At 32.5% G+C, this 13,319-nt stretch overlaps 3 protein-coding genes across 3 annotated transcripts; 2 read left to right on the top strand and 1 right to left on the bottom strand.

Moving 5' to 3' along the window:
* Positions 1-373: 373 nt before the first annotated feature.
* Positions 374-2,092, top strand: LOC131637509 (small ribosomal subunit protein uS15). Its single transcript, XM_058908102.1, has 5 exons — positions 374-505; positions 610-682; positions 791-929; positions 1,149-1,335; positions 1,845-2,092. The coding sequence occupies exons 1-5, from the start codon at positions 483-485 to the stop codon at positions 1,876-1,878; spliced, it is 456 nt and encodes a 151-aa protein (XP_058764085.1). The 5' UTR covers positions 374-482; the 3' UTR covers positions 1,879-2,092.
* Positions 2,093-3,168: 1,076 nt separating this feature from the next.
* On the bottom strand, positions 3,169-7,504 carry LOC131637501 (uncharacterized). The gene is made up of 8 exons (XM_058908092.1): positions 7,247-7,504; positions 6,934-7,059; positions 6,681-6,779; positions 5,349-5,491; positions 4,697-4,805; positions 4,366-4,473; positions 3,819-3,959; positions 3,169-3,742 (listed from the first exon to the last, which is right to left on the bottom strand). Exons 1-8 carry the CDS (start codon positions 7,316-7,318, stop codon positions 3,302-3,304), a joined length of 1,239 nt encoding a protein of 412 aa, XP_058764075.1. The 5' UTR covers positions 7,319-7,504; the 3' UTR covers positions 3,169-3,301.
* A 3,385-nt stretch (positions 7,505-10,889) lies between these two features.
* Positions 10,890-12,128, top strand: LOC131633266 (F-box/kelch-repeat protein At3g06240-like). The gene has a single exon (XM_058904009.1). The coding sequence runs from the start codon at positions 10,890-10,892 to the stop codon at positions 12,126-12,128; it is 1,239 nt and encodes a 412-aa protein (XP_058759992.1).
* Positions 12,129-13,319: the final 1,191 nt, after the last annotated feature.

Genomic DNA, 13,319 nt, shown 5'->3' with positions numbered 1-13,319 from the left:
ATTTCGGAAATGCATTTTCGAAATGTTGTTTTTGGAAATGTATTTCCGAAATATTTTTTTTTACGTAAAAAAAAGGTGATTTCGAAAATGTATTTCCGAAATCAGTTTTTTTTTCAACTTCGAAAATGCATTTCCGAAGTAAAGGGACAATGCCGAAATTTCGCTGAGGGTCACCAAAAAGATAGGGAAGTGGATAGGGAGGTGGATAAAGAAATTCTCTTTTTGAAATTTGAGGTGGTGTATGAGAGACTCATGTGGTACATTGAGAGATAAAAAAAAATTATTTAATTTTATTTTACTTTGGTAAAAAAAAAGTTTTTTTCAATTTTTACGTTTCAATTTACAAAACGACGTAGCATTAGGACAATTATAAATCTACAGAAGTGGAGCAAACAGTATTGGGTTTAAGATCAAACAAAAAATCGCGTTTTCCAGTATCCAAACCCTAATCTCAAAGCGAGCAGTCCAAGGCTTCAGCAACCATGGGGCGTATGCACAGTAGAGGGTTCGTTACCGATCCCTTTTTCATTCTTCTTTTACCATCAATTTTATTCTTCCCTTTAACAACCACCATTTTTTGTTCATTATCGTTTCAATTTTTGGTTTCAGTAAGGGTATTTCATCATCTGCTTTGCCATACAAGAGAACAGCACCAAGCTGGCTAAAGATCACCTCACAAGATGTAAATCTCTCTAAAGTTTGCATTTTTTTTTGTAATTATTGTTTTATAATGTTTGTTATCGATTTTATGAACTTTAATAAAAATGTATTTTTTTTACTTGATTGTTAGGTGGAAGAAACTATTTGCAAGTTTGCGAAAAAGGGTTTGACTCCTTCTCAGATTGGTGTCATTCTTCGTGATTCTCATGGAATTGCTCAGGTTAGGAGTATCACTGGAAGCAAAATCCTTCGCATCCTCAAAGCTCACGGTTTGTTCTTTTCTGTGTCTGCAATGAATTGTTATTGGAAATTCGGAATTTGTCATTTCAGAATATAGACATGTTTGGATTGATCAATTCTAACTTATTTAGTCTCATAATCACTTATGAGACTTATAATACCCGCGTTTTCTTTACTGGCTTAGTTTAGTCGGTTATACAAACATGACATATGTAGTAAATAAGTTTGTTTTTGGGATTGATTTTCAGGACTTGCACCTGAAATTCCAGAGGATTTGTACCATTTGATCAAGAAGGCAGTTTCAATTAGGAAGCATCTGGAGAGGAACAGGAAGGACAAGGACTCTAAGTTCAGGTTGATTCTTGTCGAGAGCAGAATCCATCGTCTTGCACGCTATTACAAGAAGACCAAGAAGCTCCCACCAGTCTGGAAGTAGTAAGTAACCTAATCTGGTTGTTATTCTTTCCAATACAGTTTAACCAACTTCATTGCTTTTCCGTTTACTATCCGAGTAGTTACTTGCTCACTTGCATGTCTAATATGGTGTAAGAGTGAGGAATGAGCAATACATTTAGTGTTATATTCTATTTGCACATTGGCATTACCTTTTGGATACCGATTCTATTATTTTTCTATAACTTTTATCGATAATTTCAAGTAGAGTAAAACAAACTTCCAGTGTTCAAATGATCCACAGCTATATTATCTTATACTTTTATCGATAATTTCAAGTAGAGTAAAACAAACTTCCAGTGTTCAAATGAACCACAGCTATATATGATATGTTCCATTTGATGCTTTGATGTAAGTTTATGTAGAAATCCTTTTGGGATTCTTTGCTTATTATACATTTATGTTTGCTTTGCCCACATCTGTTTTTTTTTTGTTGTTGCCATAACTCGGGTCTATCTTGTTTTTAACGACTTGTCATGTTACTGTTGCAGCGAATCAACAACTGCCAGCACTCTGGTTGCTTAGAGGTTTCTTTTGAAGTATTGCGCTATTTTGCAGTCACAATTGGATTAGTTATTTTCTATCATGTGTAGTTTTTTTTTTTTTTCATGTCTAGATAGGTGATGTGGTAACTTATTTTACCAAGATCAATGATCAGACTGGGAAAGACACTTGAACTAGTTATATCAATGTGTTGTTCCTTTTTAATTTATTGAAGAACTAGCTGTTGTCATTTGAAGACTTGGCTTACTTAAGTTTTTGGTTTAAATTTCAAGTTACATACCTTTGGTTTTGAACTATTTTACTACTATAGTTGAAGGATACATTTTATGTGGATGCTGAAGGGAAATGTCAATTTTATATTGGTGTTGAGCTATTGAATTTTAACTAAATAAAATAACAGTTGAACATTTGATTAAAAAAATATTTAAATATTGTGAATTCCTATAATATTGATTTGCTGCTCAATGAACTAAAACATTTCCTCCCAAAATTAAACTAGCTGATGCATCCAGTCACTGCCATATAATTTGCTAGTGTTTCTCTTTTGCTCCCCACTAGAAATTGTGTTTTTAAAGAAACTCCCAATTTTCATTTTACGTTGTCAATGCACGTTAGTTCTATTTATACTTGAGCTAATTATGTAAATATGAATTGCCACAGAAGGTTTTGCGCTGTGTTTTTAAGAATAGAAACAAATACACTCAAAGGAGAAACACTCTGAGTTACTATGTTATGGTCTTGTGAGATTATACTTAGAAGTTCGAGTTGGATCTAGCTACCTATAAACAATATATTCCGTTTTTCACTTGTGTAATAAGAAGGAACATTTATTACACCGCTAAAGTTATAATTCAAGCCAAAAATCATAAAATGGATTAATGTTAGTCTAGAGTTTCAATGAACTGCTGGATTAATGTTAGTCTAGAGTTTCAATGAACTGCTGAAGGATTCAAGACTTGAGACAATCTATTTTAAAACTAGATGAGGTTGTGGTTGATATATGACAATATAGCCAACTTGGTGGAGCATTGATTGAATTTTACAATAGCTTGTTCCTTGACGTTAGACTCTTCACCCAGTATAATTTACTACATAATAATACGATTTAATATTTCACTAACTATTTCAGTTAATGTATCCGTCTAATTGATCATTCCATTAATTTTTATAGTTAGCAGAACTATGACGTGAGTCGTGACATATTAGTTGATTTTGAGCACATGAAGCATGAAGCATCTCCAGCTCAAGCGTTAAGTAAAAGCTTATAACATGCAACATAAAATTTGATGATTTAACCATTCACATCCATCCTTTCAAATCTCAAAGAAATTAACTTCACCGAAGAATTCTGAAATCCTGTCAACTATAAGGTCGACCTTAGCAACTTCTTTCACACACTAGGTTTCCATGATGCACAATACAATATATCCAAAAGACTTCCAACTTAGACAACTTGCCTAAATTCAAAAGAATAGTTTAAGATAATAATGTACATTGAACTGATGTAGTGAAGAACATGAAATAGTACTACGTATTCCCACGCAAAATGTACAGGAATTTCTCGAGGCATAACATGCTTTTCTTTCATGAATCCACCAGGAAAGACATACACGGTGATTTCATTACCCAAGTCCCAACTTTCTGAACTTTCAACTTGCTGGCTGTCTAAATTATGGGATTCTGAGCTTTCTGGGACAGGACTGATCTCACTTTCGGAAGATGGATTTTCCGATCCTCCCCTATCATCCTTATCCCTATCATCCTTAGGTGACTTGTCAGAGTCATCACCATCATTCTCTTTGCTAGGACTTCCTCCAATATCACCTTTAGGAATACTGTGAACCAAATCTGGCCGAGCCTCCACCCCAACTCGTCTAAGGTGCAGCTATCATGACAATAAACAATAGTTAAAAAACATAAATCCCCCGAGCACAATCAATTCCAAATATAAAAATGGATACCTGAAGATGTAAGTTGACTTCATCTGGTCGTGAAAGGAAAGGAAAATCTCCACCTGTTTTCAAAGACGCGAGCCTTGCCTCAGGATATCTTTCGCTCAATTGTTCTCTAAGTTGTAGAGGAATTGCGCAGTAGTCATTAGTCTTCACGAAAACATGCAACACAATTGGACTTATAAGCGATGAAAGTGGATTTATAAATATCTCACATCGTACTATTTATTGTGTCATAATAAAATGGATAACTAGAAAACAGTCATACATAATAATTATAACACTAGACATTTTCACGACGAAGTCACAGGCAAAAAAAATATGTTTTATGGTGAATTTCAGAAACAGCTGCTAATAGAATGCAATATATCATCAGTTAGAGGAGGTATATAAAGAAAACAGAGCTTGTATTGTCCGCGAAGGCAATAAGGCAACAAATCAATCTAGAAACAGAATAGCTAAGATTGAAATGGTATCATGTAAAAAAGAAATTACTTTCATAAGGAGTGGATCTGCATGATAGAGAAATAAGCAAGTTTATACTAAAGTGACATACATCCATTATAGTGATAAATGAATCTGAAAGAAGAAGGGGTCCCACTGAAGCATCATCTGTTGTCAGCGACATTCTGGAAGCCAAGTCTTCTCTAGAGAGGGTTTCTACCTGAATAGGCCACATATTACATAACCATGTAGATCAATCAAGTTATTTAAGACAAATAAAAGTCTGTCACATACAGAATAAGGAAATGCATGTTAAAGAAATGCACTTGTGTATCATATGTAAACTCTTTTTATTGTCTCGAAGCATGAAAACTAGTAGCATACAAAAATGCCTCAGTGGCAGACTATTAATAAGGCATGGGATTATGCAAGACAATGAGTACCTGAGAAACAACAAAGTCAACTGAATCCGCAATAAATGGTTCATGGGGACCATCACGAATTCCTGTTAAGACATACCGCTTCAACAAAAATGAAGGAGTCCAACCAACACTGTAAATGCAACAGTAAAACTGGACTAATTAACAGTTTGAGGACATAGCAGATCTAATGAAGAGCTATCAGGATAAATAATGAGAAATTCTCAAGCAAACTGGATTATACAGATTTATTTTTGTACATTTTTCTAAGTGGACGGCATATTGTCTCATTTCAAGGTAAGGCATGGTATCATCACAGACTCACAAACAATAGTAATTATGGATGTGCAGAAAAATCCGACATTTTAATTAGGCATATTGCCTCGTAGAGTCAATGGAATATTTAAAAGTGATTTGCCTTCTGCCACATAAATAAATCCATCATTTAACTATATCATTCTAATTTCTTTGTGATTAATGTGATTGTGCCTATAACAATATCTTTACAATGCATAAAATCTTATTTTTGTAAGGAATGTAAGCATTTGTTCACAAGAAGCCACCAGAGTGCATAAGTTTATCTTTCATAATGGAAATGACACAAAACCACCAACAATTTTCTCATTTCTAGTCTATATTTCTATCATTACTCTACAACAGAATTTGAGACAAGTACATTGGTGCCCATGGCATTGCAGCAGAGAAACTTTGTGTCTCCAAAAATGAATTTGATAAAACCAATGACCGAACTCGTCTTGGACGATGCTGAGCAAAGAGTTGTGCCAAGAAACCACCCAGTGATGTTCCATAAAGATGTATCTGTGACAGATTAAACCAGCTTACTAAATTTTTCTTGAGTTGTTGGACTTGAACTCATGTCACCAAAACAATTTGTAACAATATTTTACATAGACAGATATTTGGACTTTGTGCATAAAGCAAGAAGAAAGTTTGATGTTAAAGCAATTAAAATTATGTATGGTTAGCTAACTTTCATTCTATAAGAAATAATTCCAATCATTCATAGAATTAACTTGCAAAAGAGATTAACCATTTAATATATTAGTCTAGTAATGAAATATGAAATTAAAGGACCAGAACTCAAGTATTAAAAAATAAAACACATTTCCAGAAACAAGCTATATCCTCACTAAAACACTTGTAGTAGCCTACTTTTTTTCGGACTTCTAAAAAAAAAATACCTAAGACCTTAACAAAAGATCATGCTATAAATTTTAACTGACTAGTAGTTCAAATAACAAGTAAAGCTTTAAATAAAGTAGGCTAGCCTGAAATTTAGTAGGGATGGGTATATTTTTAGGTTCACATGCTGAATCTTGAAATATATAATACAAAATGAAAGAACATGTCAATTAAATTTATTATAACAAGCTCATTTGTAAAAGCAATTTTAAGTAGCGGATCCAGAGAAACTCTTAAAACTCTGTACAATTCCATACTTGGGCTAACCCTCCAAGATTGTCACTTGATTAAGGTTAGACTTTCAATTGGGCTTGGGTTGTTTGGACAATTCAACCTCTATAGCATATGAGAAATCTTTAAAATGTCTAGGAGTCAGTCCCTCCACAGGGCGAAGGTGTTATATAGACATCCTACTCAATATCCAAAGTTATAACATGTTAAAACTCCTTGCAAAATCATAAAAGTGCCCAGGAAAAATATCTTTTCCCCTAATATTTGAACATCAGAGGATGCACATAACTGAAAAATTGTTAAAAGCTCAAGGGAAGTTTAAATAAATCTTTATACTAGCTGCAAACTAGAAATAAAGAGATTTTTCATTAAATGAAATGCTCAATTTGTTCAACAAAAAGAGTACTGATATAAGTGTTTGATACCATATCAAGCACAATGGCTCCAAAAGCAAACAATTTGTATATATTTAGTAAGAATCTACACATGAAAGACAATAGAGAATGCTAAGTATCAGTTTGATAAGTAAACAATTAGCAGTACAATGCACAACGGAAGTTTAAAAAGATCATACATGGTGTACATCAATAGCATCCAAAAACTTTTCAAACGCTTGAATCCACTCAGCGTGATGCCATACACGAGGTATATCTACAGATATGACACGGTAGCCCTGCATTTAATGAACAATTTAGAAACTCCTTCTAGAATCACACTGCAATGTTAATCATTGAAAGCATACACAACCATACAACCAACAAATAAACCGAACTCTAGCTAACTCGCGTATCCGACAACAATTTTTTGTCGCGCAGTGCTATGTCTACCTTCATGGATAATGACATAATCTGTTTATAGTATACATCAGCAGTTCCAGCAGTTCCAGGAAGACATATAAGTGGAGGTACAGCTTTTGGACCAAAATCATAATAACGCCACTGCTTTGTTCCAATCTACACAAAATCATCAAACAAAACAGGAATTAACCTAAAGAATAAACCCTATCCCCAAATCCTAAAACCAGAAAAACGATGCTATCACCATAGAACACAAATTGAGCTGGATCTGATTATGTAAGAATGCATAAACAGTAGTAAATTATGAAAAAAATGAAGAATTAGGAAAAAGAGGAAAACGTACAGGGATTTTGTGAAGAGGAACTTGGGATTTGAAATGAACGTAATCACCGGGCGCCGAAAAGACGCCTTTCATGGTTGATTCGCAGTGGTACGTGATGTTGTTCTTCAAGTTTGTTATGCCATCGATTTCATCACCGATCGTTTTGAATTGTAGCGATTCAGCACACAATTGCAAGACGATGATGTGAATAATGATTTAATCATAACATTTTATTTCATCTCATCCAATCACATGAAATTAAACGCGGTTCTTTTGTTTACGGTTATTATCCCACTTACGGCGCACAGCTATGTTTTACACTCGTTATTTATTTAGTTGAATAATATTCAATGTTATAATTTTTATTATTTTACATTATTTTTTAAAAAACAAAATGAGAATTTCTTATTAAACGTTTTGGATATCTCAAGTACCACTAAATTGACAAAATTGTCTTTTTAATTTTGTAGATATACCTCTCGAAGTACTTTTTACATTTGCGTGAAAATATTCTGTAGATGCATATACGGAACACACCGTAGGTCACCTGCGGAATAAATCCAAAATCAGCAAAACAACGGAAAATGAAACATTTATTGATTAAAATCGGCATTACATCAAAATTTTGATTAGAAAATTAAATATACATCTAAGAAATTAAAACAGTCAAAACAATTTCTTATGTTCCATGCATCATTTGAACGACATCAATATTGTTTTCCACTTCACCCCACCAACATTCCGTTTCTCCGGTCTCAAGTGAGGTCCAAAGAATGTGCCAAAATTTCATCTCGATCGGGGGTTTGAGAGGAGAAAAAACAACATGCTCGTCCCTTTTGAAAATAATTTGTTCTGGAGCGGGTCGCTCGGAAGATGACCGCGGCCATGATGATGGCCTAGGAGATGCCATGAACTAATTCTCATGAGAAATTTTTGTGTTTGTGTGCAATACACCACTAGAAATCCAAACATTTATAGAAAACCTTGGTGCATATGGATCACACATTTGCTGTCACAAAATATTCCGTAGGTATATCCACAGAAGCATCTTAGATATTTTACTTCCGTACGGGTACCTATGAAAAAAATCCATAATTTTCTAAATTAGAGCCTTCTATATATACATCTACGAAAGTTTTCCGGCTATTTTTTAACACATAAAAACATAACTAATACTTAACAAAAAAAATGATTATATTGCAATGTTAAGGAGTGCATATATTACACTTTGAATCTATTAATTTAATTATAATGATTTAGTTAAAAATAATATTAATAAAATTTTATTATGAGTAACACTTTAAACACATGACCCACTGTCAAAAAAAAAAAAACACATGACCCTTGAAAAATATTTAATAATGCATTTGTGTTCATTTTGCAACATAACATATATCTAAATAGTTTATTATTAATATTTTTATAACCCAACTCTATAAAATATGAGTTCCCATTTTTTTTATGAGGTCTTGAACTAGTGCTGTTAAAATAGACTACCCGATTTTAAATAGGCTGGTCCATGCTAGGGATGGTAAGTAGACCCAAACTCGCAGGGCCCATCCGCACCCGAGCCAACGGGTGAAAATCCAAGTTGACTGAGTTTGGGTTCGGGTGCCACCCGATATTTGGGGTTTGCGTTTGGGTAGTGTGAAACCCGCACCCGAAACCCGAAATCACACCCGCTTATATATATATATATATATATATATATATATATATATATATATATATATATATATATATATATATATATATATATATATAATGGAAAGTTGTAGGAAAAATGTATTTTGTGTATTTTGTTACGGGTTTGGGTTTGGGTGAAAAAACCCGAAATCCAGTGGGTGTGGGTGTTCTTTTGCCACCCGAACAATATTTGAATTTGGGTCTGGGTTCGGGTTTGGGTAGTGTGAACTCGCACCCGACATGGCCCGTTGCCATCCCTAGTCATATATAAAATTACGATTTCTAAATAATTTATATAAATTACAATTAAAATGTAAAACAACACATTAACTTAAATTTGTAAAAAAAAAAACACATTAACTTAATTACAACTATTCAAAATACATCCGAAATTATCCAACGTAGCATACAAAATTAAATAACTTGTTCCAATAAATTTTAAGATATAAATATTCATGACAATTATAATTTTATAATAATCATAACGACAAATTGCTATAAAAATTTATAACAATTATAATTAGATTGATGTGATATTATTTTATAGCAAATTGTTATATATATGATTTGTACTAACTCTATCCTACCATAAAATTTACATCAAAACATTTTAAATCTAATTTCAACCTTATTTTTAATTAGAATACATCATGGTGTCTTTTCTATACTATCTACATAATTATATTAGGATGAAACCTTTTAGTTTGAAATTAAGTCAAACCATCAACTTTTGTTTGATATTTATACATTTATAATACAAAAAAATTAAAATACATAATACGCAAATTGTTTATAGCATGCCTTTATGAATTAAGAAAGGATAATTTCTAGTTATATTAAAAAATTTAATTTTTTTCGGGCTGACGGGCTACCCATGGCCCATACGGTCCGACCCATATTTTTTAGGTTTTTTTTGGGCTGGGCTTTAAAATGCCCGAATATAAATGAACTCGAAAAAAAAGGCTCAAACCCTAACTATTCTCGGACCTGATAGGCCGGCCCATAGACTTCAGCCCATTTTGACAGTTCTACCATGGACTATGAGCCTGCTTGCACTGGCCCAAGACGGACCTTGTGGTTGTAGTTAGTATTAAGCTACCGTCAATGGCTTATATTGTAAAGTTAACAATTTTTTCTAACCTAATTAATTACTATTTTTATTTTATTAATGTGTTTTTATTAGTTATTTTTTTATTAATAATAATTTTTTTCTAATTTAACTAATTTTTATTTATTATAAATTTTAGAGGTTAAAAGTAGTGCACTTTGTAAACTAGTTTTACACCATCATATATATAATTATAACATTCAATGTCATATCGATTTTTTAAAATAAAAAATGTGATTTGGTGGGATACACGTTTGTGATTGGTTGATAGTGTAAAAGTACTTTACACGATTAGTACATACTTTTTTTTCTCTAAATTTAAATCATTTATTTATTTTAAGTTTTTGAAGTTACCTCTATTTATAATATTCATTTATTAATATTTAATTAATTTATTATTTATTTAATTTATTTATTATTTATTTTAAATTATAAGAAAAATAATTTTTTTGAAACGGCTATAAAATATATTATAAAAGCTAGTATTATTTAAAATTTAGTATAATTTCATCAAAAACATTTTTTTTCCTTAATAAGCATCATAATAACTACAAATTAATAGTGCTAAAATATTGGAAGAACAGATTTCCGCTGTCATACTAGGTTGAAAAACTTAAACCATATAGTACTTCCCAAACAGATTCCCGCTGTCACAAATAATAGGTTAAAATATAGAAAAACAGTACCTATTAACGAATAAGTCATATACTTCGCTATTCTCCCTGAAAAAACTGTTTGTCGTTAGGGTTTTAATACAATTTACTCGATCGAATAAATTTGTGGTTAACCTAAACTATGTACTATATATATATACATATATACTTTCTCTTCATCTCACTCCTTGGTGTCGTGGTTGCAGGAAAAGAAAAGATGGAAAAATCAGTGTCAGCGGTCACTGACAAAAAGGTTAGCATATCTTTACCTCATGATCTAGTGCTCTTCATTCTCTCAAAACTTCCTATACGTGAATTAAAGCGATTTCAATGCGTATGCAAATCATGGTGCGGCTTGTTCAAAAACCCTCACTTTATTAACATGCATACTAACCATCATACACGTTATAACCATTCTTGTGATGGTGATACATTTTTAGTCCTACACAAGTCGCTACATGAGGAATATGGTGAGAGTTTGCGTTGCGAGTTTTATTGGTTCTCGAGTGACAAGTTTGAGAATTGGGTCAAATTAGATTGGCCGTCTCAATTTCAAAACGATGATTGTAATATTTATATTGTGGGTTCGGTTAGTATTAATGGCATTCTTTGTCTGAAACAAAGACTTAAGACTCGGCAGCTTGTATTGTGGAATCCAACTACCACTGAATCTAAGGTCATTCCTCTTAGTCCACTTGAAAACAGACCATCTAATAGGTCTCCTTGGGTGTTTCTTCACGGATTTGGTTATGATCATGTTTGTGACGACTATAAAATTATTCAAATGATAGATTTTTTTCCGAAGGTGGAGGATAATGTCCGAGGTGAAAATGGAGATTTGATATGGGAAGATAGATCTTATGATCCATTGTGGGAGATATATAGTCTTAAAACTAACTCTTGGAAGAAACTAGATTTTGATATGCGCAATTGTTATCATTATTCTATAGTAAAAGCTATGGGAGTGTACACTGATGGATTGTTTCATTGGTGGGCTAAATCTGAAACAAAAAATATTGGAGAAAATTTGCTGTCATTTGACTTTAGCACTGAGATGTTGATTAAAACACCCATGCCCACTGACATTGATCACCGTTATGCGGTGAGAAACTTGGTGAACTTAGATGGATCCATTGCTTTGATTTCAAATTATCCAGAGGCGGCGACTTTTGACATATCAATTTTGGGTAAAATTGGTGTGAGAGAATCGTGGATCAAGATTATTGATGGGAGCTTACCTTTTGTTGGGTACCCCATCGGAGTTGGGAAGAGTAACAATGTTGTCATCTCGAACGAAGATGGTGAGGAAGTAATTTTGATTAGTCACGAATCAGTTTGGGTTGATTTGAGTACTCCATTGTTTGGGAAGCTTCATGTAAACGGAGACAAACTTGGTAGTTGTCAGATGGGAAGGTACAAGAAAAGTTTTGATCCTATTGGAACAATAAATAGCTAATTCTCCCAAAGAGGTATGTAATTGGATATTAGGATTTATAATTTCTATTACAATTGATAGGATTGATTCAAATTTTGTTTGAGCTTATGTGTTCTTTCTCTAGGTAAACCAACTTCTCTCACTAAATAATTTTGGTGGTTTTTTTTTAATGCTGAATTGCAGTTTACTTTTGAAGATGTGTTTAACATATCAAGAGTTGTTAAGAAGCCGCCAGTCTTTGGATTATGCATGCGTTGAAGATGACCTACCTTTCTTCTAGATGTCCTCTTTTAAATTGCATTGTCATCCTTTATCTATTGTTATTATGGGAGTTTTTGTTTTCTTAATTCATGTTTATTATCATTGTTTTAAACTCTACTATTCACTATTTTTAAATTGTTGAAGATTTGCCATCTTTTCTGAAGTATTGTAGAGGACCTTTTTCTTAAAGGTGACATCCAACTATTTTGCACTACAAATACATTAGTCTAAAGATTCAACCTCCTAAAATGTACAATGGTGATTAAATCAACACAAAATTTGTATGTGTTGGACATGTGACTCCATACATAAGAGACGAGGGTTTGAATTGTGAAGGTTTGAAAATTATTAATAAAACAAAATCGTTTTTGGAATCAGAATTTGAAAACATTTTATAAAAAATGTTTGAATACATATGCAATGAAAATTAAGTGAAAAATCATGAGATCGTTGTGTTTACAGTGAAATTTAGTCAACAAGTACTAATCTTTGAAAATGGTTACATGCAGGATCAACTAATTAATCATATGACATATGTACATGAATTTTTGCAACTTTGTTTGAAAATCTATTGTAGTTTATGTTAGACAATAGACTATGATCAAGAGGGGGTGAATAGATTGCAAATGATATTTTCTTAGTAAAATTGTGTTTTAAAAAGTTTTACAAATGGTGTACGGAAACAATTTCAGATCGACAATCGTCAATCTCGAACCATTATCAAACAAGTACGCAAGATGAGAAAGATAACCAACATAATTTCAACAATTTGTGTTTGAATATAAATCACACAGTAGTAACCTATGTGTACGGTCGATTCAAACAAGATTTTTATTTGGATTTTGTTGATATAAGAAACCAATTACAATCACATAGATTGTAATCAACTCAACAAAATTTTTTGAAGTATTTGTAGCGGTGAAAAATTGAGACTAAGCCATTGATTGACTC

This window comes from Vicia villosa, linkage group LG1 (assembly GCF_029867415.1).
Source record: "Vicia villosa cultivar HV-30 ecotype Madison, WI linkage group LG1, Vvil1.0, whole genome shotgun sequence".
Classification (NCBI taxonomy): domain Eukaryota; kingdom Viridiplantae; phylum Streptophyta; class Magnoliopsida; order Fabales; family Fabaceae; genus Vicia; species Vicia villosa.
The sequence above is the reverse complement of the archived record's forward strand: the minus strand, read 5'-3'. Positions and strand labels throughout refer to the sequence as shown.

Bases quoted from the DNA above. Each gene is read 5' to 3' on its own strand.
- LOC131637509 (XM_058908102.1), top strand. From the start codon at position 483: ATGGGGCGTATGCACAGTAGAGG. The intron at 683-790 runs GTAAATCTCTCT...CTTGATTGTTAG, and splicing joins TAAAGATCACCTCACAAGAT to GTGGAAGAAACTATTTGCAA. The intron at 1,336-1,844 runs GTAAGTAACCTA...TTACTGTTGCAG, and splicing joins CTCCCACCAGTCTGGAAGTA to CGAATCAACAACTGCCAGCA.
- LOC131637501 (XM_058908092.1), bottom strand. From the start codon at position 7,318: ATGAAAGGCGTCTTTTCGGCGCCCGGTGATTACGTTCATTTCAAATCC. The intron at 7,060-7,246 runs GTACGTTTTCCT...GATTTTGTGTAG, and splicing joins TTCCTCTTCACAAAATCCCT to ATTGGAACAAAGCAGTGGCG. The intron at 3,743-3,818 runs GTATCCATTTTT...TTGTCATGATAG, and splicing joins AAGTCAACTTACATCTTCAG to CTGCACCTTAGACGAGTTGG.
- LOC131633266 (XM_058904009.1), top strand. From the start codon at position 10,890: ATGGAAAAATCAGTGTCAGCGGTCACTGACAAAAAGGTTAGCATATCT.